The sequence below is a fragment of the Taurulus bubalis genome, assembly GCF_910589615.1.
Source record: "Taurulus bubalis genome assembly, chromosome: 3".
In the NCBI taxonomy this organism is placed as follows: Eukaryota; Metazoa; Chordata; class Actinopteri; order Perciformes; family Cottidae; genus Taurulus; species Taurulus bubalis.
Genome location: NC_136591.1, coordinates 14,952,893 through 14,979,245, shown reverse-complemented (window position 1 = coordinate 14,979,245; position 26,353 = coordinate 14,952,893). Strand labels below are relative to the sequence as shown.

At 41.5% G+C, this 26,353-nt stretch overlaps 1 protein-coding gene across 1 annotated transcript in view; it reads left to right on the top strand.

Annotated features, from left to right (window-relative positions):
• Nucleotides 1–8,459: 8,459 nt before the first annotated feature.
• Nucleotides 8,460–26,353, top strand: part of ehbp1l1a (EH domain binding protein 1-like 1a) — a 37,628-nt gene continuing 19,734 nt past the window's right edge. The window contains exons 1-15 of the mRNA XM_079215659.1: nt 8,460–8,611; nt 17,699–17,756; nt 18,130–18,225; nt 18,312–18,365; nt 18,486–18,664; nt 18,785–18,924; nt 19,431–19,499; nt 19,856–20,083; nt 21,995–22,177; nt 22,705–22,839; nt 22,950–23,060; nt 24,496–24,572; nt 24,654–24,702; nt 24,874–24,933; nt 25,021–25,126. Of these exons, the coding sequence (XP_079071785.1) occupies nt 8,508–8,611; nt 17,699–17,756; nt 18,130–18,225; nt 18,312–18,365; nt 18,486–18,664; nt 18,785–18,924; nt 19,431–19,499; nt 19,856–20,083; nt 21,995–22,177; nt 22,705–22,839; nt 22,950–23,060; nt 24,496–24,572; nt 24,654–24,702; nt 24,874–24,933; nt 25,021–25,126 (1,649 nt within the window). The 5' untranslated portion in view covers nt 8,460–8,507. The remainder of the gene's footprint in view (nt 8,612–17,698; nt 17,757–18,129; nt 18,226–18,311; nt 18,366–18,485; nt 18,665–18,784; nt 18,925–19,430; nt 19,500–19,855; nt 20,084–21,994; nt 22,178–22,704; nt 22,840–22,949; nt 23,061–24,495; nt 24,573–24,653; nt 24,703–24,873; nt 24,934–25,020; nt 25,127–26,353) is intronic.

Below are 26,353 nucleotides of genomic sequence, written 5' to 3'. Positions count from 1 at the left end.
CCTCCACAGCTGGACACCAGCCCGTCAGCTCATCAGCTTCTGACTTGCGACCATTGTGTAAGTTAGAAGTGTTTCCTTTTGTGGTTTTCTTTACACTTCCTTCTGGATGTCAGCTGCATGCAGTGACTGTTTCTGGCCACAAGGGGCAGTAGAACAAGCTGATGACATAACTTGATATAATGTCTTTCAAAGTTGATCTTGAATGGCTTGTTGAATCGCATGTTTTCTGATCTCGGGCGAAAAGACACGGGGTTGTTTTTATTTCCCATCTTGAGGACTGGTCGGTGTTCCAGATACCCAGTTGTGTGTGTGTGTGTGTGTGTGTGTGTGTGTGTGTGTGTGTGTGTGTGTGTGTGTGTGTGTGTGTGTGTGTGTGTGTGTGTGTGTGCACAAGCACTGGGAGGGAATTCTTCATGTCCATCCCTCTCACATGAGCAGTCAGTAGGTACAACAAGTGACCACAAGGTGTCACTACTAACTAATGAACAGCTGCAGGTCGTTGTGGAGACTGACAGACAGGGTGGGCTGATTTACAAACTGAATCCAAAATGAATTCTTTATTTGATTAGGTTTATGCCGCTTAGCTATGTTGTTATTAATATGTTTAGAAGTCAGATAAAAGCTGCTGATTGAACACGTGCTTTGCATAGATAAGGAGGGTGTGGAATATTGTAGCACATACTGAACCTCATGCTGTTTCTTCTCAAACGACTCTAACTCGGCCTTTTGAATTTACTCAAGTTTTACTCCACCAAGGAGGTTGTGTTTTATGTTTTTAGTTTTTTCTTTTTTGTGTTCTGCAGGATTACAGAAAAACAGGCCAGATTTTCATGAAACTTGGAAGGGTGTAGCACGGACCCAGGACGAACCCATTCAGTTTTGGAATGGATCCAAATCACAGATTGGATACACGCATTCTTTTTTCAATTCATGGAATCGGCCTTGGCGGAGGTCTGCGCTCACCTTGTGTCCTTCTAGTTTCAGATGCTGGATCTTCTACTTCCCATGATGCAACTCGATAACTTTACATCAAAAAGTCAGGGTGTGTTGACTTCAGTTTGACCTCCAAATAAAGTGTTTTATCTAATCTGGATAAACCGTTGGATTGTTTCCAAGCAGTGTGGTTTTCTGACTGCTCCGTTAAATGCCCCTTCAGACTTCAGTAGCAACAGATCGAGACCTCGGCAATTAATTTGGTGAGTCCAGTGTTCTCATACTTCATGTTGTTATACAGCAGAATTATTCTTTAAAGAGTAGCACACTGATTAAAGAGTCGATGTAGCAGAACCAGAGGCACTACACCCATGCACATCAAGCTAATTTGACACAGTGGCATTATGGATGGGAGGTGGAATTACAATTTCCGGGTCAGTCACAAGATGCTATTGGGCCTAAAAATATAGTAAAATACACTAATAGACAAATCCAGTTATTTTTCCTCCTCATGTGATGAAGCCTGAGACAGCGTGGCTGGGAGAAACGCTGGGCAGCATGCTCTATGCGTCCAGTGCTGCTAAAGATCTGTATCATTTTATACTTGAAAGAACAGGACCCCGCCTCCACCGCTGGTAGTCTGTGAGTCTGGTCTCCACACCTCCAGATTTATTTACCTTTTGTCGTCTTTAGAGCAGCCAACGCTGACCATGTGACATCACTCCCTTGCGAGACACTAAAGGCTTTATACTACTTTTCAACCCATGGAAACACACTTGGGTGTGTACAATCTGTGAATTTCCCCTTTAAGATCACAATTTGCTCCACATTTAGCTTAAATATGGAGAGAAATACAGCATCGGAAAGCCAGAAATTTCCCTAAAATCGCTGTTGATTGACCTCCCTCACGCTTCTCCACGGCTCCTGTGGCGTGTTTGGAACTGGAATCTGGGAGAGAATGCTCCTTTAAATGAACCGTCTCACTGAAGGTGCAGAGTGCTTTACTCTGAGCCGTAACAGGCCTGTTGTGTGTTCCCGTCTCCTACTATGGTTTGTTTGTACAAGGCACAGAGGACTGTGGGACAGAGCCACCGTGAATCTGAGCTTAGCTTGTGCCCAGCACTGCCCACACACACACACACACACTCACACTCTCTCTCTCTCGCTTATGTATGCAGTCATCATTCTGGTAAATTCACCTCTTTGTCAAGTCAAGTGTAAACATTTAGGTTTGAAACACATGACATTTGCTAGTCGTGTGTAATTCTGCATCTTGTGGAAAAACATTGTTATAATCAACGTCATTATTGTAATTATTCAGTCAAAGTGAAATGTTCTTCTTGTAACCTATATGGGGTTCAAATGACCTGACATGCCTGCTGTTAAATTAGCAACACCCACATGCAGTTACCCTGGGACTACCCTGGCTTGTAATTGGCTGTTGGGGTCAACTCAAAGGTGTTGCATGGGGTTGAGGTCAGGGCTCTGTGCAAGTTGTTCCAGTCATGAAGCAGGAAATGGGGGCTATCAAAGAAGGCACTCAAGAGATACACTCTGCCTTCTTTGTCTCTTCCTCCAGTCAACAGGCGGTAGCGCTGTGCTGAGGCAGAGACACAGATGACTGATGGTCATGACAGTCTTGTGATGGCCAGTCACCAGACTCATGAGCCTCCTCAGAGCTGGGTCAAACACCGTGTCAAATACCGCGGACAACTGTTGCCTCTGAGACACAACCATGAACACCACCATGCTGCCTCAAGGGAAGCTAACCGGACAGCTGTTAGCCTGCAGCTAATGCTAACACTACCACTGCTGCTAACTTTAAAGCTCCACTAAATATTTTTAGGGGCAGAATAGGTTAAATTACTATATATAATGTGAAAAGTATCACTAATAGTTTATTTTAAGGAAACATATTTATGAACAATTATATCATTAACAGCTGTGTGAGACGACAGTATGGTAAATAATGGTTTAGCTTCTTCTAGCTTGTTGTTTTGGTTTTAATAGCCCTCAACCTGTTTCTGTTTAACCTCGTGTTGTCTTGGGGTCAAAATGACCCATCAACACGCATACATATACACTTGTACACGGGTCATTTTGACCCCAAGACAACACAAGGGTAACTTGGTTTCCAGTAGCCGCTTTCAGAGCAGAAGCTCTGACGCTACCTATCCAGTGGCAGGTGAACCTAGTGGAGCATTAAGCCGCTAAAGCAGTGGTTCTCAAATTGTGGGAGGTATTACAGGTGGGCCGCGGGGGGTAGATGCAGATTCTTAAATAATCCTTTATTAATCTCACAGTGGGGAAATTATTTTCTGCATTTTACCCATCCTTAGTAATTAAGGAGCAGTGTGCTGCTGTGAAGTACTGAGGCTTCAGTGTCTTGCTCAAGGACACTTTGACATGCAAACTATGGAGAAAAGAAAGCTAATGGTGTTTCTTATCTACTGTATGTGTTCACAGGCAATGGAATCAAATTATGAACTGAGTCTTCGACACACAAATGATGTACTTCAAAAGCAGGCAATAAAAACAATTTGAATAGATTAATTGGACAGCAGTGAGTCTATATTTAAACGTGTTTAAACTAGATATAAATAATCAAGATACAAATATTGTTTCATGTATGACTGAGCAGCTCAAATGTTACCAACTGATTAAAGAGCCGTTATCAGTTGTCATTGGGAGCATAGATTTGAGGTACGGCCCCACCCTACCTACTAATTGGATTAGTAGGTAGTTTTCATCTAGTGAGCTGGATCAACCCAGGTAGTTTCTAAATTGTTGGGCCGTAGTATTTATGACAGGAGCAAAGGAGGAAGTCAGGTGACATATAAAGTGTGATAAAGTCCACTTGGGGAAGAAGTCGGGGTGGATAGTTAAAAAAAACACAGAACCTTTGCCCATTATTATTATTATTATTATTAGAGGAACCAAAGGTCAACATGTTGACTTATTTTAGGTTAATTTGGATACGTAATTTAAGTTATGTGACTAATTAAATACTTATTTGAACCCAAATCATCTTTTCCGAAACCTAACCAAGTATTTTTGTTGCCTAAACGTAATAGATAAAGTTAAGTAATTCACGTTCAATTCACATGTAAACAGATAGACACGCAACCATCTGAAGCCCCATTGCAAACACGGAGCATCCACCTGGTGCCCCAAAGACACGGCGAGCAAGAAATGCTGTAGAAGCTGCCAAGAACCGTCCAATTCGCCCAAATACCCTAGTAAATACCTATCAGAACACTGGCAACCATCCAACGCTTCACTGCATCTTTTATAACCACATAGTATTTGCGAACATAACGGAGGATGTTATTTTTATCTAATTTTTAAATCAGGAAAATATCCATTATGTCCTTTGATAACATGTGATACCCTAGTATATCATGGTGTGTAGCGTCTGCTCAAAGGCCATACATGTGACTGCGCTGTAGACTGTTGCCACATGGCTGCAGGGACGGCACAATGTTCTGTGACCTTATTCATATTGTGGCGCATGCTCTCGCTGCCTGTCACCGTCTCTGTGCTTCTGACGGACGGCTCACAGGTGTTTGGCTTAGCCAGGCTATATTTACAAAGGTCATAGATGGAGCTGTGAGGCATGACACCGGCAGGGATCTAATTACGCCACCATTTGTAGATACATCTCAAGAACATGTTCATCCATACCGAGAAAGAAAGGTTTTTAACAGCCCCTATTGGCCTGATATTTAGGTAAAAATGTACACTCAAATACATTGCAATGCACTGGACTCCAAAACAGATGTACAGCAACTGGTGGCTGACCTGCAGACAGGAAGTGGGTTGTTTAAGAATGACTTGACCTCATAGTTGCCACCATGACCCCTCCCCCAAACTCTGAACTGATAAAAAAAAAAAAGATAAAGTTAAAAACAAATCTGCTTTGTGGATTATGTCTCTTAACCATTAGATTTCTATATGAAGGGAAATCCCCATTTTAATGTGACACGATGCATTCCTGTCCAATTTAAGAGCTGTCACTGAAGCACAAGAACCAGGAAATGCAATTCCCAGAATAGTTTCAGATAAACATGACCTCCCCATGACGGAGCTTTGGCAAAACACCAACTTTTAAAAACTGCTATTCCCACATGTGGAGACTCCCCTCTGCTCTTCCTTCTTTCTTGTTTTATTTGTACCCGCCTGAATGCAGCTGTTTCCCAGCGTCCCTGCAGAGTAATCTGCTGGAAGACGGGGAGGATCGCTATCTTAACGGAAACACCAGGGACGAGCCTGGCAGCCAGATAAATCCCTTAGCAACAGATGGAGACTGGGACAGGATGTGCTGGGATCAGACCATGTGACACTGCAAGGATGTGGAGCTGATGTTTTTTTTTAAGCAGCACATCTGGTCAGATCCTGTCCACCTATTACAATACTATATTACAACATATTAGTTTAGTTCTTCCTCTGGTCTGTCTGGTCATGTGCAAGGCTTGATTTTTGGCCCGATTGTGTCTAGTGTGCAGTTCTGCACTACTGCTTTATGTTGTAAGTGTAAGATGTGGAGGTCAGGGTGGTGGATCGGCGAGTAGTACGTCTACAGGTCTTTGCACACACGTGTTTTTTCTGCCTGTTTGAGAATAAATAAACTCTTTTGTTGTGTCAATCACGTTTACACACCGACTCCAAAACATTCGTCCACCATTCAAGTTTTCGGTAACAGTAACAGTTTTTAACGGATTATAGTAACACATTTGAAAATGTCAAACTTCATGTTAAAAGGTTCTAACGTTTATACAGGAGACCAAAAACCTGCAAATAATGTTCATCTTTTGATGAACCTTTATGGTGATGGTTCCCTGACCTTTAGAGTTTTTTAGTTGCCTAACTGTATGGCCTTACCTTAACCGTAGTTTTTTTCCCCTAACGATATTTTTCCGACCTATAATTTCCCATGTACAGATGCTGAAGAAAGTAAAAAATATTTTAAAACGTTGACGTAAGAACACGTAGATGAATGTAATCTTGAAAGTTCCCCGATTTTTTTTTTACAACATCATTTATTTCGTTGTTACACAGATGACACCCAGGTGTATGTCTTGAAAGCGAACCTACAACGCTCAGCCAGAAGTCCAGAAGTTGTTTACAACAACAACAAAAAACATGATAGTGTGGTTGCCTCTGACTCACTAAATTCAGAGAACATATTTCTCCATTGTTCTTTCAAAGTCAGTGGATGGAAATACAGTTCACTTACTCTCCAACAGGCCTGAAAAGTCAGGTCTTTGTCCCCGTGTGTGTGTGTGTGTATATATATATATATAAAAATAAATAAAGATTTGTACTTCATCCATGTATTGTTTGCAGACTCCAGACAAGGTGTGTCAAATGGCTTGACATTCAGAGTAATTGAATACCACTGTAGCTGTGGAATGAATGATCATTGTACTGAGTGATACTATCAGGATGTGTAGTGAGAAACGTAGAGGCCCCAGACAGCTTCCTTTTGCAACTCCAAAACAAAAGTCATATTTATGTGATGCATGATTACTAAACGCAATGTAAACATTCCTCCCTGTAATGTACTGAATGTTTGGAACCAGATAAGACTACATTCAGAGAATGACCCAGTTCTCAAGTTCCCAGACCCCAACGGTTTTGCATCAGTGCTACTTCATATTTCAAACTAGAGAATGATTTGTAAGCTTTACTTACAAAATGCTACGTGTATTTGACCATGTGACCTGTGTAAACTGGACCCATCACATACATATGGTTCAACCTTATGAGTTAACCTTACTTTGTGTCAAAATTGAGGAAATTGCATAAATATACAGTAACTGATTACACTAGAAACCACAGAATGTTTCCTCCATGCATGTAGATGTGCAATCTATTATTTTAAAGCTGAGCTCCTCTATAAAGAAATATACAAGATTTGCATTCGAGGAAGGCCTCGTTTTGTGATTTTTAAAATAGACTTTATATTTTGGAACACAATGAGGACACTGTATGATAAATATCAATGCTTGATATGACATCTTTAACTTGTATCATTCAGGGTGTGAACAGGGTGTTTATCGGTGTGTGTGTGTGTCGGAGGCTATATTATATTCCCAGCTGCTCTATGTGTCAGCGACAGATTATAAATAGACTTTGGGCTAAACTGGAAAAGTCCCTCCAGCTGAGGGGGGACTCATGACAAGGGGAAACTTTCCCTGACACACACACACAGGTAATTTCTATTTTGCAGTCAGTCCTTGATAATATCCTTAAACACAGCTTCATGGGAACTCACTAATCACTGTTTGGCTTGTCTCAGGACTGTTTGCGTAGCCGTATGTTATAAAACTCTTTGTAAGAAGGATTCAGGCAAGGAGAATGTGATCATTCATCAATAAATAAAAGCAAATTACATCTGTATACATAGTAACCTCGCCCTGGTGAAACATCACTGCACCAACTCTCTTGGGTCAAACCTCTAAAAAAACTCACTGAACATTATGGTATTTGATCTCCAATGTTTGTAATTTCTGTTGTATCATTTTGCATGTCTATTGCTGAATAACTGTCATTATTTCTATGCTTCAAGAACTTCTGCTTAAACGTCACATATCAACAACATCTCATTATTATTGTTATTAGATTATCCAAAAGAACATGAAGTCATTGTAGGTGTGACTTGCGAAGTGTAATGTATTGCCTACCATCTCAACGAAGTCAAGTCAGCCACAAAACAGGAAGAAACCGGAAGTACTGCCCTTAAAGTAAAAGAAAATAATCAAATTAAATTATTATTATTATAGTTATTAAATCAAGTATATAAACATTAAATAAATGAGCTGACATTCAACATTTTCCTGGTTCATCAGTTCAATCATTGACCATAATAAAATACTTGCACACAGTTGGACCATTAGTTTATTTCCTAATGTGTTACTGATCCGTGAGGTCTGTTATTTCACAACTCAACGCTGAAACCGAACAGTTGTCATATTGGAAGAAGAAAAACACATTTGTTTAATGTGCCATCTCGATGATGAGGATGATGATGAAGATTTGCCTCGAAAGTAGCTGCTTAGCACAACATTCTGGACCCTGTACATTAAAGCATTCTCTATCTCTCTTAAAATATTTAAAGTATTATTTATGCTGCTTCTAGTAATGCTACACCTGATTTAAAAAATAAGACTGGCCAACAAAATAACTGAATAAAGGCTTTTGTTTCCCAGAATGTTATTTGTGGCAGTGTAATGAGGCCTTGGAACACCATTTACACCTTTTGGACTAGTAAATACAAATAATAATCCAGACTTTTGTACACACCTTGACAACTTTCATTTAAAAAGAGCTTTATTTTGAAAGTGATGCTCTTCGTTTCCCCGCTTCCTTCTGTGCAGCTTGACGCGTGCTCGCTAGGCGTGTGTTTGTTTTGTAGGCTGTGTCCGCCGGTGAGCAGAGGGACTCACACCCTCAGTGAGCTGTCAGCGCGGCAGGTGGAGTTTCTCAGGTGAAGTCCCGGCAGCGGGTCCGCTCCCCTTCGGTTTAGCGTCGGTTCCTCGGGTCTGGGAGAGAATTATTTGACGAGCCCGACCATGACTTCGGTGTGGAAGCGGCTTCAGCGGGCTGGAAAGAAAGCGTCCAAGTTCCAGTTTGCCGCCTCCTTTCAAGAACTGACGATAGAATGCACCAATAAATGGTAAGTACTGGTTATAACCGCTTGTAACGGGCTAGCATGGTGGATACGTATCGCGGTTCTTTGGTCCAAGCCAGCGGTACGTGACGGGGCGGGCAGCCTCACTGTGGCCGGGAGGAGTGATGCCAAACTCAGGGCAGAATATGAACATCTTTCATTTCGGCAAAAGTCATGTACGCCACAGAAAGAAAAATGGCATTGATATCTGACCGACTCTGTTCATAAACTTAAAGCAGCATTGTTGTCGATAAAAAAAAGTAAAGCTATTATAGGCTCGTTTGTTATTACAGCATTATTACCTCCGGGCGTAAACGAACACCTAACCTAAACGGTTTCTAAAAGTTGATATAGACTGTTGCCTGGATCTGAATAATGATGACAACCCATCTGTGGAATGTGCTGGTAGAAACTGCTCAGCCCTGTCATTGGAAGCCATACTTATGTTAGTACTGAAGAGTTATTAACAATAAATAATAACATGGCGATGCTCCTTCAGAGAGCACACGCCATTACTTCCGCGTCTGCTTCATATTGAGCCCATGTAGTTGTTACCATGTGGGATGGCATCACGTTAACCAGGCAGCAGAGCCGGGCTCAACTCTAGACCTGGTTGTAGGAAACATTGATCATTTGTAGAAGACCAGTCGGTGTCAGATGTGCAGGTGTGCAGGTGGAGTGAGTATGTGTAATCCTCACCCTCTTCACCACCAGAACCACCACAGCTGTAGAACAGTGAGATCACACATTTAAATCCCAGCTGCTTCATGCCACCCCACCCACCAATTATATGTTTCTGACCAGTCACCAGATGCACTCCTCCCCTCAGCACTGCTAGACAGCAGTACTATCTTGACCCAGTTTATTATTATTTTCATTGATGAACTTAAAAAAAAATCTAAATAGCAATTTACCAAATCAGGTACAACTAACTGTAACAGCATACACTGTATGTAAGTGCCGTTCATACTCACCGCCATCTTGTTTTTCTGCAATCAGAAGTGACATGAGAGGCTGGAGCTAAGAACAATCAAAGGCTAAGCAACATATTTTGAGTTGGTCAATATGTGTAGGGTTAACTTTCATGAGCTGAAAACACAACGTTCTAAGACAAGACATAACAGACAGACCGGACAACGGCGTGGTAGCGACCTGTGAATCACACAGGTTGTGTAATTGTGTAAACACAGCTCTTATTTCAGGCATCTAACCAGAAACACACCCGTTAATAAATGCTGACTCATTTCTGGGTTTTAGGACTCATTGCTGCAGCATTTTATATCTTCGAGGTTCAGACTGTTTGTTGGACAAAACTAACACATTTGTAGACCGTCACCCGGGGTTGTATTTAATCTGTTGGGGGCCCTTTCTCAACTTTCCTCTGCCAATACGCATATGCACTATCTGAGCCGAATATCAACGAAAGGAATTAAGTTCATCAAACCTTTACACAGGGCGGTTCTGCAAAGGGCCAAATGGGGTTTTGTGGCCCTGGAACCGCTGTGCCTGGTTGGTGTGCCTTAACGATGCTGTGTGTGCTGGGAAATAGTTTTTGCAGTATACTTTTATTTTAAATCTGGTTCCATTTTTCTCAAATGCATTTGCGGCTGTTCTCTATCTACATATCTGAAGATGCCACCTGTGGCCAGATCAAGCTGTGATGGGTCTGTTGGGCCCCTGTTAGTGACATTTCAGAAAGATACAATGGGGTGTACTGAGGGTAAACTTTGGGGTTTGGAGACAAACGTTCCCACCCAAAGCATCAGTGGAGTCATAGAGTCAAAGTCTTTGCTCCGCTGGTTCCGACTCCTTCAGTCTTGCCCTTCTAGAGTTCCTTCCATACCATCCCCATTACTCACGGTACAGTCAGCGTGTGCACTCCTCCAGCCCCGGCTTGTACAGCGGCCCACCTACCTGTCTCTGTTCTGTGCGATCCCAGAAGCATCGCTCATACTGAACCAGTATCAACATGCTTCTGTCTGCTCGGCGTTTATCCTCACAGATTGATACGCTGTGCTCTATGCTGCATTCAAGGCCCTTAGGCACACAAAGACGTTATACTACCTATACAATACATAGGGAAGCAAGAGCAGACTGCACATGACATACAGGACATATATAGAACAATGTACTTAATTCGTTTATGACGGGAAATTGTGTGTGTTTATTAAACAGGGTTTAGTGGGATCGTTGAGCTAAGAGTTCTTGAGGTGGCGTGTTGTCTGAAGGTGGTTGTAGCTCTGACAAAAAAGTACCTACTCAAAACTTTGACCTACGATTGTGAAACAGTGATTACAAAATATGTGATTGTAAGTCAAAATGATGACATTTTAAGTCAAATTTAGAAATAACTGTTCAAGATGACATTTAGCTAAGACACAAATGTTATTAACTTTACTATGAATACTAAGTAACAATTTTGACTTATTCTTATCATCATTTCTATCTCGTAAGTTAAAGATTGGAGTGGACAGTATCTCATGATTTTGACTACAGAGGACAACATTTAGATTCAGTGTCTGAAAATAATGACTCATTTTGACTTAAAAAGTACAAGATTGGACTCAGAATCTCATTATGTCTTTTACTGTTTTGCCTTGAATTACATTGAAATACAGAGTGTGTGACAAAATGTTTTTTTTTTAATTAGAGTCATGATAATAACTTCATTTGGGTTTATTTCTAGAGCCTGACCAATACATTGTCCAGACTGATATGTCGGCTTATATTAGCTCATTGCAGATAAATCAGCAATAACACGTTTGTTTTTCCAACTGCACAATCTGTAAAATATCCTGCCCTGTATATTTCTTGGTCACAAAAATAAATAAAACATAATTTAAGCTAACACTATCAAAAATAATCACTTAGTATCATCTAGAGTCATATGTTTGATTTAGAAAGTGGCGATGTGTCCTCGGCGAGACGCTTAACCCCAAAATGTCTCCCGCAGGCTGTTCCTGTATGAATGGGTTTGAATGTTAGTGAGAGTCCTGATGGGCAGGTGGCACATTGCATGGTAGCCCCTCCCATCAGTGTATGAATGTTTGAATGATGACAAGTCATGATTCAAGCTTTGAGTGGTCGGAAGACTAGAAAAGAGATATACAGTCCATTTAACATTTATTCATGCACCAAGTACTTCTGCGCCGCATCTCTGGCTATGTTTCCAGTTACCCGACACACAAATAAGTCTGGTTGTGTAGAAATCTATGAGAAAATGACTCTACTTCTCTCTTGATTTATTCCCTCAGTAAACATTGTAAACATGAGTTTATGTCTCAATCTCTAGTTTCAAGTCTTCTTCAATACAGCATGATGTTCATTTAGTAAATGATGGTCATTTAGAGCAGTGTTTGTATCAGTATTAGTGGCTGCAGTGAGCTGCTTTCCTCTACAAATCTTTTTAAAACGGGGTTGCAGATTTGATACGGCCGCTCTCAATTCATGCTCAATGTTGAGAGACACAACAGCAGAAGAGACGACCTCACGGAGATCTCATAAAGATCTGCTTTTGGCGAAATGACAAGAATCGGCGAGTCGCGCATGTGCAAGTGTAACCTATTAACAGCGGACGGTGAACATTTAAAATCAGCATCTCCTCATGCGCCCCACCTGTAATAAATACCGCCCCAGTTAAATACTGACTTAAAGGAAACATGTTGTTCATTTATTTTAATGACAACCACAAAGTGTGCAGGCTTTGTCACTGCAGTGTATTTTTCGGGCTTTTGGAAGAATATTTCCAGAGCCTCTCGATATTTGAAGTCAGAAACGTCATTGATGGAGCTCCAGGCTGCAGGCTGTTGGATGTTTGTCTTGACCTGCAAATACATGAACTGTTGGGCTTTAAAAGTGAGAGCTCACAACTTAAAATAGTGATAGCTTCAGCAGCAAATCCCATTGTGAAAAGCACGCGACATATTTTTCGCCGCTCTCTGTCCGCTGTGTGCTCACTGTGTGCAGCGCATCGGGGCGGAACTCCGCCGTGCGCGACACAGAGAAGAGCTGTAGACGCGACCATGTAGAGACAGAAATGACATGCTGTGTGTAGTTACGATCAATAACATACAGCCGTTTAGTTTGTTTAATAGCAGAACAAGGTGTAGACCTGTTCTATATTACTCTGTCAGACACTATATTGTAGCTCAGACGCTCAACAATGGAAAATCATTTGCGGCAACTAAATAATATTTTTTAATATTAAGTGAAATTAAGTGAAATTGGACATTTTCCCACGGCATCCCTGATGATCTCTCACGGCACACTGGTGTGCTGCAGCACAGTGGTTGAAAATCACTGATTTAGAGCATAAAGCAGAGTATGCTTTAGGGCGGGCTTACAGTGATTGACAGGTCGCTGCCACTACTAGAGACGTATACGTCGTCTCTACTTCACTCCTCCCCATTCCAAATATGGTAACTTCTATTCATTGGTTGTAAAAACAACAACATGGCGACGGCCGTAATCCAAGATAGCGACCGCCAAATTGTTTAAATTCGAGACTTCAAAATGTCAGTCCATAAATCAATAGGTGACGTCACCATGACTACATCTTTTGTGATGACATCGCTTTTTGACGACTTAATTTGCTTCCTCATCGTCTCTGAAACAGATGCTTGTGTGCACGCGAGTAATTACACCAATGCACGTGCAACGCCGCCTAGTTTACGTTTTTTTAAATAACCCTAATGCAACGAAAATTAAAGATGTTTTTTATTTTGGGGTGCACGCTGTTTGCTGTCACTATGTATTCTCGTTGAAGTGAACGAGGAGGCGATGTCTTCTGTCAGTCTAAAAAATGATCTAAATCAGTGATTCTCAACTGGTGGGACCCGTTATCAGTGGGTCGCACACAGTGGGTTTTATTTTGAATTGACTTTTTTTATGCAGCGGAGTGTCATTATTTTGCCGGCTCTGGTTTCAACTTGTTTTGCACTTGTCCCTCCATGATTTCAGCAGCATGTGCCAGGTTGGGTCAAACCATCCTGATATGGCGGAGACTGCCTGCATGACAGGAACAAACCTGTGAGGAGAATTGAGTGATGCTTAATTTTCTGTAAAGCACAATGTTTTTCAGTATTTACCTACTGATGAGGTAATCACAAGAAAAGTTAATTTTGTATATATATATATATATATATATATATATATATATATATATATATATATATATATATATATATATATATGAATCCTTTTGAATTGCACTTTTTGTTTAATTTATTTTGAATTTGTGGATAAGCTGCTCCTCCAGACTGTGACTTTTTCCATTGTAAAGTGTTTGTCATAGATTCAGTGAGTGAGTATTGTCTTTTTGAAACTACTTCTTAGTTGTTGGACTTTTTTGTTTGTGCATGAAAGCTGTTGAGTCTGTTTAAAAATGGCTGAAGATTCTGAATTGTTATGTATGTTGTAATACCTTGTGTCCTGAAGATGCACTTTTTGGTTTTTAATTCAAATGCAGCTAATTGAGTGTAAAAGGGAATAGTTCCCTCTCTAGCATCGCCACCAGCTGCTCGTTTTGGTTTATCATTAAACTTGTTTTTGTGTGGGCATACATATTCTGTACTATCTCAGGTTCAAACTACACCATCTTTTCATAAAATAAATTTGAGAAGTTGAGAATGTTCCTCGATTTGGGCTTGTCATTTGGGGTGATGGTGGGTCCCGGAGCCAGACCAGTTGAGAACCACTGATCTAAATCACCAGATCAGATGCAACAAAGCCAACAGGAGAGTGAGGGAGATCCCAGTCTGTACACACACACACACACACACACACACACACACACACACACACACACACACACACACACACACACACACACACCTAAAAAGAAGGCTCATCATGCACTATACTCTTGAAAAGACCTGTGTGGGTTTGTAGTGGCTTTAAGTTTGTAAATAAAAGTCCCAGTCTGTGTTTTCTTGTCCATGACAAGAATGTGTGAAATGTGGATCGGCTAGCTGGGCCACCTCCCTTAACTGATTAGCGAAAGCCACCTACATTGGAATAAGAGTTCAGACTGTGAAACCTATTTAGAAGAAGTATGATCAACAACCTCCCTCCCACCGTCCAGGATTCCCTCATATGGTTAAGCTCCAACGCCCCATACTTTAAACCGATGGAAACAAGCACTTGATTTGTTTGCAGCAGGTGTAGGATTGATATTAAGCTTCTGTGAAGATCAGCGCTGCAGATGTCTATTTCTGTTCTCTCTCTTATTCGCTCTCACTCTTTCGCAACCTTTCTCACCGTTCCACATGTTAGTTATGAGAGTCATGCAACATGAGCAGGAGGCATGCTGCCCCAGTCTTTAAAGGCCAATACTGACAATATGGATTCGATACGCTGTGGATTGAAGCTGCCAGGACTGTAGCTGCCATTCATTTGTGTTATTTCTAATTCTGGTTTAATTCAATTTAGGCTTGTTTTTTTTCATAATTTACTAAATGAACATCATGCTGTATTGGAGAAGACTTGAAACTAGAGATTGAGACATAAACTCATGTTTACAATGTTTACTGATGGAATAAATCAAGAGAGAAGTAGAGTCATTTTCTCATAGACCTCTATACAATCTGACTTATTTTTGCAAGGAGTCACCCCCTGGTGGTCAGTAGAGAGAATGCAAGTTTTAAGACACTTCTGCATTGGCTGCTCCTCCCAGCCACACTTGACGACCGGGAGAAAAGCCTGTTGCCATAAATCAAGCTATATCCAAACGTAGCAAACATTTTCACCGAATTTACAGAAAATCATCAAAGAAAAAGGTCAATGAATCATAAGGGTGAGAACATTAGGTAAACATTAGATAAACAGCTGGTGGTGTTTATTCTGCAGTCAGGGCCATTAATCCAAAGAAGAGGACACAACAAGATGAGGTAGTGGAAAGAGTGGGAAACCATGTGGAAAACATGATGGAAATGGGACATTTATGTTTGAGTCATGTGTTCATTTGAATACGGTTACAGTCTCCACTAGCCCAAGGTCACATTGACTTGGGCTAGTGGAGCCGGGGATCACACCGCCGATCCTCTGATTGAAGGACGACCTGCTCTACCACTGATCCACAATGGCCCACACAGATGTTAGTTTTATAATCCAATCCTTCGTGTAGACTCTCTCCTGACATCCCTTGAGCCAGTTTGGGATACACTTGCACACTGTTTACAGTCCGTGATAACAATCCATGTTTATTTATTCCCTGCATCAGAAGTATGACGTTGCATCCTGTTTCATGGCCGAGTGCGGGGGGGGGGAGAGGGGGAATAATTCGAACGGAAACGTAATGTGGCCTCAAGCCTCAACTCCATCTTGGTTGTGTTTCTCCTCAGTGCATACAGTGTCCTCAGGATTATGTAAGAGTGTCCCAGCCCCTGAAGGGAAGTCATACGAGAGGTCTCCCACTACTCAGATGAAATGTTTTCAGTGTTTACAGCCTCTCTCTCCCTCTCACACGCAGGCATTCGCCCAATCAGAGCTGTTTGTCCCCGGGAGACGTCCTCTCCATCACTGACTTCTTGCTCACAGTCACAAGATTTCATTTTCTCCTGGCAGAGCCCTTCCTTCAGTGTTCTGAAAGCACACAGATGGAATAGTGTGCATGCTGCAATCAGTCACCGTCTCCTGGGCCCGTGCCCTTCCTCAGACCATAGCATTATTAGATCACATGAAATTAGATGATGGTTTATCCCAACCGCCGTCAGATGGATCGCTATAGAACGTCAGGTATCCCACAAGATGAACTGCTATCACTTCAGTGATCCCCCTGAATTTTTGTCTGTTTTCTTTGTCATTGTGAGCGTGTTAGCATGCTGGCATTAGCCCAAAGCAATGCTGTCCCTGTGTACAGCCAGAGCTTCCAGTGTGGCCCCTAGGATGGGTCTAAAATGACTCACTATTGGCTACGTAGTACATTATATTTACTTTTCACCATTTTAAGTGTCCAAATTCTTTGTGTGAGATTCATACACTTTTAGTACAATCAAAAATTACCAAAATGTGATGAAAGAAAATACCACCCCGTCAGTGATAATGCAAAAATAACTATGATTCAGCACCAAGTAGTATTGAAACGTCTCCAGCCAAACGATACCTGCAATCGATCCTTTTTGTGCCCAGATCTAGAATTATTATTTGTTTGGTTTTGCTTGCATGTGATTGGGCCACTACCACAGCAGCCACAAGCCATACAGTGTCAGGCAGCAACCTGTGGTTATAAAAGAGTGTCATTATTTCCACTGACCAGCAGGGGGCGACTCCTCTGGTTGCAAAAATAAGTCTAATTGTATAGAAGTCTATAAAAAAAAAGACTACTTTTCTCTTGATTTATTTCCTCAGTAAACATTATAAACATGCATGTATAGTCTCAATCTCTAGTTTAAGTCTTTCAGTAAATTATGGTCCATTTAGAGTAAAATAGACCATAAAACAGAGTATGCTTTAGGGCGGGGTTAGCTTGTGATTGACAGGTCACGACCGCTAACAGAGCCGTGTACGTCACTCCTCCACATTTCAAATATAGTAACTTTCACTCACTGGTTGCAAAAAGCAACCATGGCGACGGCCGTAATCCAATTGGGTGACATGACTAATTGCACTTCTTATACAGTCTATGGGTGATGTTAACGTGGTGTATTAGATGGAGTTGGCAGTTCGGTGTGCCGAGATGCCAACAAATCGTTGGGAAGTATGGCTATCATACACGCTTGTAACTTCTGATGAGAATAAATGTAGTATTGAATCTACTGAGTGTTGAATGAAGTACTCTGTTAGTAGTACTAGTATCACTTTAAGGGTACTGGCATTGATACTGGTATGGTCATCTTATAAATGATACCCAGCCCTAATCGTAACATTGATTGGATCATTGATTCTTCACTATAGAACTTTATTTACGCATTCAAAAGGTCAACAATCAAACTGAGAATGGACCTGAAACATCCTTTCACAAACTTGTTTTCATTTCTACCTGCATGTGTGTGGGAATATTCTTTCTGTATGTTTCATTCCTGCTGGTACGGAGAAGGTAGTGATGGAAGAAACACTGGAAACTAACTAAGATGTTATTTGTGCTCTGCTGTGCAGGCAACCAGACAAACTGAGAGTGTCGTGGATCAGGAGAAGCCGACGTCACAGCACAAAGGTAACAAAGCAGAGACCAACGAGATGAGGTTCAAATACATTCAAGTTGGGCAGTTGTCTCTTCAGAGCTCCTAGAGTAGTAATGGTGAAACTTAAAATCTGGATTTAGATGATTCCAAGAGAATAAATAGTATTTTAGTCTGCCTGTATACAGCTGAGTCTCCAAAAAAATATGTTTCCATTGAACAAAACTAGCAGAGGCGGGGCGTGAACCACCAACCATCTGATTGAAAGACAGGCATGCTAACCACTTTAGTTGTGTAGTCTCGGTATTTAAAGTGTGCTCTGCACAGGTTGAAATTCAGTCCGGAGGAAACACATGGACGCAACAATTGTGAGATTGAATTCCCCGTTTGTGTTCTGTCTTCCAACAGCTCCACAGCTGGCAGCCAGGGATCAAAAACCCCTACAGAGGCCTGGTGCTTTGGCAGGTTCCAGAGAGTTTAGACATCACCGTCACACTCTTCAAGGTTTGAGCCTCGTAGTGGTAGTGGCTGATCAAATTAGTTGATTACAGATGGGAAATGCACAACTTAATTTATTTGCCTGTCAACAGGAACCTACTGCAGAGGAGTTTGAGGACAAAGACTGGACTTTTGTCATTGAAAATGTGAGTCAGCAGGATCTTCCATTTAATTGAGTTTTAATCGGACAACAATCTATTCTCAGGAAGAAGGACGTTTTTCTGTATTCAATCTCATCCTCCTCATCCATTGATTTCATTTATTAGGAGACAAAAGGGCGCAGGAAGGTCCTGGCATCAGCAGATGTCAACATGAAGAAGTTTGCCAGTGCCACACCGGCCCAGTACGATGTCACGCTGAAGCTCAAACCGCTGTCCGTCAAAGTGGTGGAAGCGACTCTGAAACTGAACCTGTCCTGTGTCTTTCTCAAAGAGGGCAAGGCCACGTAAGTCATCGACCCAGCATCATGTCGACGGCATTCACTGAAAGCAGTGTTGTTTGAAGACTAATACTGATATTTCATGGCCATCCAATGCTTGAAGAGGACTCTTTTTCTACTCCACAGAGATGAGGACATGCAGAGTCTGGCCAGTCTGTTGAGTATGAAACAGAGTGACATTGGAAACTTGGATGACTTCATTGACAGTGATGAAGAAGGCGGTGAGGAGAGGAGGGCCAGCTTTGGACAAGCTACTCATGTTACTGGTAAGACTTGGAAAACACTTGAGGATCACTCTGGTTAAGACACCAAATTAATGTGCAACGACAGTTTGAGGTGTTCAAGAAAAAGGAAATTATCCTGACTGAATTTAGAAAGATTATCCTAACATATTTTCCCCACCTGTTAAAGATAAATCTACCACTGTAATCTGAGAGAATATCCAAGCTCCTCTCTGGTAAATTTAAAACTCTAATACTGTACATTTTGAGTGTTTTCTCTGAATTTAACCCCCGTCCCATTGCTCCATTCCAACACTAGCTGTACTCTGCACATGCTTCCAAAAAATATAGTTGTGTTGCTGCGCTAGATGCTGCAATTTACACCTTCCACTCTTCAAGGTCTAATTAATTGTGGCGAAGACTTCCTCCCTTCTGTTGCTTTTTGAGCTTTTTTTCTCAAGCTGCTACTTCCTCTTTTGATTCCTATTTTACACTCAGTTCCCTTTTCCTTTAATCTCTCCATCTGCTGTTCCCTTTTCTCCCCCTGACAGCCTCGGCCTCCTCTAGCATGAGAGTACAGGACCTGGCTTGGAGGCCTGTAGTTGCATCAGGCTCCACAGGTAACTGCCCAGAGATGTATCTTCCACCTTCCTGATAGCACACATTGCACAGTATTCTATCTTTAACGGACATTACTTGAAATAACATTATTCATGACATAAAAATAACACATCATAGTTCTTTTAAAAAAAGCCACTCTTTCTTAATTCCCCTTTTTACTTCCTCTGTGTTTACTCACATTTAGAGCAAAACCTCATTCCCACATCCCCACTTTCATCTCTTCATCTTTTATTCTGTTTTACTGCTCCTCGTATCATTCTTCTTTTCATTCAAACCTTCATTTATTCCCTCTCTCCCCATCTTTCTCTCTTCACCCTGTCCTTCCATCCTAATCGTCTTCACCCGGTAACCTCAGAGATGGATTGGAAAACGTCCTCTGGCATTTCCTCCGCCATCTCGGCGCCGTCTCATCCTCCTCTGCCTGAACACCCAGACCCCTCTGTTCCATCCTATTTATGCACACGGCCACCAAGCATTATTACCCAGCCGGCTCGGCCCTCCCCCTACGCCTACTCTTTGCCAGCCTTTACACGTGCTCATCCTCCTGCGCTTCCCAAAATCTTCCAGCTCGCGGCCGGATCAGGTATCGCTTACCAGATATTCCTGCTCATGTATGTCTCTTTTCACTTTTAGGGGCAGATTATTTTGGTGGATCTTTTTTAAATTTTTTATTGTTTAATTCATACCACTATGTATGTTGCCAGGAATACTAGATGCACTTTCCAATCATTATGTTGCACCACTTCCATGTCCATAACTCAAGACTGTAACGCGTGTTGTTTTGTGTAGTGTAGTTTGAGTGTAGTTTGAGCATAACTAGCTAAATCGTAGCAACTCAAATGTTAACATTACATTGATTTGACCAGAACTGAAAGCTCAATACTTGATACCAAGACCAAAATAAAAACGGTATCTTTGTTGCAATTATTTGAGACTCTGGCATTTATTGAAAAGGGCAGTAAATTTGGTCAATTTATATAAATTGAGACACAAGGAATTCATGTTGTTTTACATGCAAATTGGCACACAGGGTGAGGACCTCCCTTTATAAACATAAAGATACAAACATGTCTTCTGTAACAGGCTGGTACTGTCGTTTAGTGAGTGAAGTGATAGATCCCACTGTTATGGTCGAGTCGAGGTTTGGACAACAGTCTAACCCAGTTAAAACCATCTTTCATAAAGAAATCAGTGTAACCGTTAAATATGTACACCCTGGAATCAAGAATCAGAATCAGAAACCGTTTATTTGCCAGGAATGGTTACTCAAACAAGGAATGTTTCTAGGCGGAAGGTGCAAACATTAGACACGAGACGTTAGACGAGACAAACAACAATCAACAAACAACAATCAACGACAACAGCAGTGGCTCTCAAACATGGGGTCTGGAGTTATGTAATACGCTATACATTTTTTATTGATATGTCCAACTGCCCTTATTTTGAATCTCTGTGCCTTACACTGGCTTATAATCAATTCCTCCATCAGCATCCATTAGAAACGTCCTGTTCACGGTCTATTCTTACTGACATAGTTTTTTGTCTTGTGGCTTCTGTTTAGCCACATTCAGACAGGACTGTTGCAAGGCTGTGAAACTGTTGATCATTGTAGAGCCCTGTGCTCTTATCTGTTGTGAAAAGGAAAGTGTGTCTGAGGTCATTTGTTTCTTCTTTCTGTTTCCTTCCCACGAAGCAAAAACCTTCACTGCAAATCAGTTTGAAATTACCGTATAAGTTGTCCCGATATCAGAAATGTAGTAGTCGATACCAATAAAGATGAAATTCTACGGTCTTCGATACCCAATTTGATAACACGGTAAAAAACAGCTTGCGTTAACTAGCTCTCCTCCTGCCGATCTCAACACAGATTTGTTGTTTACAATGTAGCATTATGGGAGACATTTTCTTTCTTCAATGGTACAATGGGACACTGTTAGTCCCGATCCCCGGTACCTGCAGTACTGTAGAAGAACAAATTGGTAGACAGACCTACTTGAACATTTCTGGGGTTCAGGTGATATTTGGATAAGACATAATGGATATCCAGGCCTTCCTCTTCATTGGCCATTGTCTACAGTCCAATTAGCAACTTGAGATGTTGAAATACAACAGCTTACAACAGTTCATTTCTTAGCTAATAAAAAGTGAAATTGTCGTCAGAAGACGGGCGATGAGTTCCAGTGTGTTCCGCCTCTTTTGCTCTCCACACGGACTGTTTACCTGCATCCAACCGTAGGCTCAAACCTGATTGATCAATACTCTTCGGACTATAAATAGAAAACAGAACGCGTCCGAAACCGAAATCTTGTCCCATTGCCATCTGATTATGCCCTCATATGCAGATATCTGTTTAAAGGTGTTAGGTTGGCTGGAAACATTTAGTGTATTTCTAGTTTCACTCACCATTGTTCTGTCTTTTGGTTTGTCTTTCCGCTCTCCCCTTTCCTCTTACTTTCCCGCCATTTCCTGTCCGTCCTCTGCTGTCTTTTTTTAGTGCCCATTTCAGCTCCTCGAAGGCCCCATAGCTTCCACAGTGACTTCTCTCCAGCTGAGGGCCTGGAGGCTTTCGCCACGTTCACCCCTTTTAAAGCCACCTCCACCTCCACCTCTTCCCTCTCCTCCTCCCCCTCCGATCCATCTCTCCGCTCTCCCACTTTCTCTGATACCTCACAAACAGGTATTGAGTGATTCCATTCAAAAGTTGTGATTGGTTTCTAATTGACAAGACGATCCAAAATACAGTGCATGGTGCTGTTTGTTGGCCTTCATTTGCTTCTGGGATAATGCTGCATTCACTCACAAGACAGACATGAGCTCCTACTTCAGCTTTGATCGAATACATATCTTCAGAAAGCATCTTTGGCCTTTGTTTTTTGTCCATTCTCTTAAAATGAATGTTGATTAGTTCCAGCTGTTCTTCCAACACTTTTCTTTATAATAAATATGACATATATTATTATACATAATAAATAAATCAACACCCACCTACTCGTCTTTTTCTTGTTTACAGCCTGTAAAAATCGTGGCTCTATAGAATTCCGCTCTTTTAAATCACAATGATGCAGCATTAGTCCATTTCTTCATCACTACTTTTCTTTAAAGCTCTCCATCTTCCTCTCTCAGCCTGTCCCAGTGCCTGGAGAGCACAGAGCTTTCCTTCTTCTGCACCCTCCTCCTCCTCCTCCTCCTCCTCCTCCTCTTCAGCTCCTCTCAGCTCCATCCCTCCTATACCTCCACCGCCTGCTGCTTCCAGACAGCCCAAAACTCGCCTCTCCTCCACGGGGGAGCTAGGCTCCGCCCTCACCAGACCCACCAGTCTGCCGTCTGCCCCCGAGACAGGTACAGGGACAGGTCCTGTCAGAGGCCGTCCATACTGCTGTTACTACGCATTTACTCCTGTTCCTCCCTCCTCCCTCCATGTTCGTATTTCCCTTCTCATTTCTTCCCAGCTTCGTGGCAGAGTGAATGGAGGCCTCCTAAATCTCAGGCACCTCTAGCACAGCCTGCCTGCTCCCCTAAGTTTCTGCATCTCTCTGCCAACGATCCTGGACAGCCTGCAGGTCTGCAGAAAAAGCAGAGAGAACCATGTAATTCTGCTGTACCTGTAGCCTCTCTGCTGTGTGTCTCACATTCCATGTACTTGTATGTAGCTTTCTTTCATCCTTCAGCCTTTAGAGGAGTTCACATAGAACAAAGAATTCGCTGTTTATTTTATTTAGACCGACATTGCTCAAGCAAACAGTAGTAGAGATGTCGAGACGTTCGGATATGACTGTCATTGAATTCCTGCTGCCACAAATACTCACCAGAGCACCTAATGTGGATCAATCCACCACAGAAAATAGTCCCCAACAGACGCACAATGTCTTCCTGTTTGTTTGGTAAAAACTACACATTGACCAGCTATCTTAGGAAATAAAACAGTTGAGAAGGTGAGAAATGAATTCCAAAGCTATTTTTAAAGGTTCATATCTTCATTAGGAACCAAATCTCCATCCAGTTGTTTTGCTACAAATTGTGCGAGCAAACGAGAGTCACAACTACATCTTGTCAGGTATTGTGTTACAGGCAGCAGAATTCTTTCTATGACGGTCATTTCTACAATGCATTAGTTATCCATCCATCCATTATCAGCCACTTATCTGGGATCGGGTCGCGGTGGCAGCAGGCCGACCCAGACTTCCCTCTCACCCGCAACATTTTCCAGCTTATTGTAGGCGAGACCGAGGCGTTCCCAGGCCAGCTGGGAGATATAATCCATCCATAATAAGTTCTAATGTATAATGTATAATATAATAATCATAGATATAACAATATAACAAGAATCATACAAAATTTCATTCGATAATACTTCACAATAGCTGGTCACCATTTTGTGTGTCTTCCCATTGTGGTGCATGGATTTAATGCTTGTTTTTTTCACTTGTGTGTATATATATACACGTATGTATATCTGACTGTAGACCTTCATTTACCCAGAATAATCACATTAGAATGTATTTACTATACAATGATTAGAATGTATTACAACTATGGGAATTATAACACCCTATGATACTTAACAAAAACAAATGTCAGTGAGTGACCAGCAATTATGAAGTATAATGATACTTGACCTTGTAAAATGCTTTATGATGAGGTTTGAATATTGTCATAAAGCATTATGGATATCTATATGATTAGACAGAGCTTGAAGAAGACTATGATGCATTGTAAGTATGTTTATATTGGAATACATACTGTAGGTTTCATAGAAGTTGTCCTGTATGTTCTACATAGCATACTGGTGAGGATGTATGAGACGATTCACTGTGAAAAGTAGGCCGAGCTTCGTAGCTTTTGTTTCTCATGGTCTTGTCATTACATGTACCATACACATCCAGAACACTGGAGAAATGCCTAATGGACTGATTTTGGAAAGCACACGATGTGTCATTGATATTCCACCTTCCATTCCCTCTCCTCTTGTCCTCCTTCCCATCACCCCTCTGTCAGCTTCTTCCTCTTTGGAGCAGAAACCCCAAGGAGGGCAGGGATTCCTTCCTTCCTGGAGAGCCCAGGGCCCCTCTACAGTAGAGACCCTTTCACCTTCTCCTTTAAGTCCTTCTTCTGCTCTTGTGCTCTTTGGGCCTCCTCTTCCTCCTCCTTCTCAGCCTCATATATCCCAAACTGCCACAACCTTCCACAGTGACCAGGACGCAGGTACAGGATAAAAAAAGGAACCACACTGAGTGACTAAACCAAGCACATGTCTCCCCCTGCTGGTTGTTTTCATTTCAGCAGCGAAACGCTTGATAAAAACACATACACGAGTGCCATATAAACATCAAGCGTACCATGTATAATCCTTTCTATGCTTTTCTTTCGTTTCAGAATTCAAAAGACAGTTAAGCACGCTGAGTGAAGAGGACAACCAGGGTACGACTCCCACAAGTGAGCGTGAACACACAACGAGTAGAATAAGTGACCCCTTCAGGCAGTAACTGCATGGCTAACTGTGTGTCACTTCCTGCTGTTCAGCCCCTGATCCCAGAGCGCAGGCCGGCCGGGGGCCAGAGTCGTCCAGGGCTTCAGAGCGGGAGAGAGATGCACATTTTGGATTCAAGGTTGTGAAGGCATCAGCAGGGTGAGTTCATATCGAAGGTTTCCTTTTTATCGAGTTTGGTGTTTTTTTTAATAATATATGTTGTGGTTGGCATGGCTCTAAAGGACTAATCCCGCGTCTGATACTCCAACGCTGTTAGTGGCATCAATTTGCGGTGTCGGATGTATTAAATGAGTAGTTAGCTCATAACAGCTGAGGACACTCTAACCAGGGGTCGGAGCTGAGAGACCGATGAAGAACATGTGATAGGGTTGAAAGGTTTTTAAAAAGCTTGTGAGTGGACCTTGATTTGTCAAACTTTTGATTCATTTACAAAGCACATTTCAAATTAAAACTAACAAAAGTGCTTCATAAAATCATTGAGCAAAACAAATACAGGCAGAAACAAGATCAACTAAGGGAAAAAATTATCATACATGGCAACATTATTAAATAAATGTAAAAATTATACATATATACATAATTGTACATAAATACACAAATACATTTTACATTTATATTTTTAATTTTTTTTATATATATTTAAATATTTATTTATTTATGGTGAGAATTTAGCATTACATTACATAATGTATGTAGTATTTATTTATTTACTTCAGCATTTAATTATATAAAGTATTATGTTTTTATATATTTAGTTTCAGCCCTAAAAACCCTTATGTTGCTCGACCCTACGATGACAAAAGTTATTCAATGTATTTAATCGGTGGCTCGTTGGTTCTATGTCGGGCCTAACGGCGGGCTTAGGTGAGGCTAGACATCCTGATTCACCCCAGCAATTGTTTGCGAAATATGACCCATGGCTTTGGTGAATATTGAAGATCAACACAGAACATTTTCCGATTTCCAGATAATTGTTTTGGTTTGCCGATTTGTATAACCGATATATAACGTTTGTAGTTCACAAGCTCAAATGTTGGTTATTTGTTAACTGGCCAGGGCAAAATTGGGAAGCCAAAGTAAATGAGTGACTGGTAAAGAGCTAAATATTATTTTCAAAAGTAAGTGGATTGGAAATCGTAGACTTGCATTTGATATTTAGCAAAAAAGAGGACTCCAAAGGAATGCCCATCCTGCTGGATGTGTTACTGTACGAAGATCACAAGGCTTACGCTTGTTTTGGGGATTTACTCTATTCCCTCTAGCCATCAAAAAACTCTTAATGCAGCTTTAGCAGAGACCCTGTCCATACAAGAGCCACACAACATTAAGGTACATAACTCACGTAGTGTGTTTGGCATGGATTTG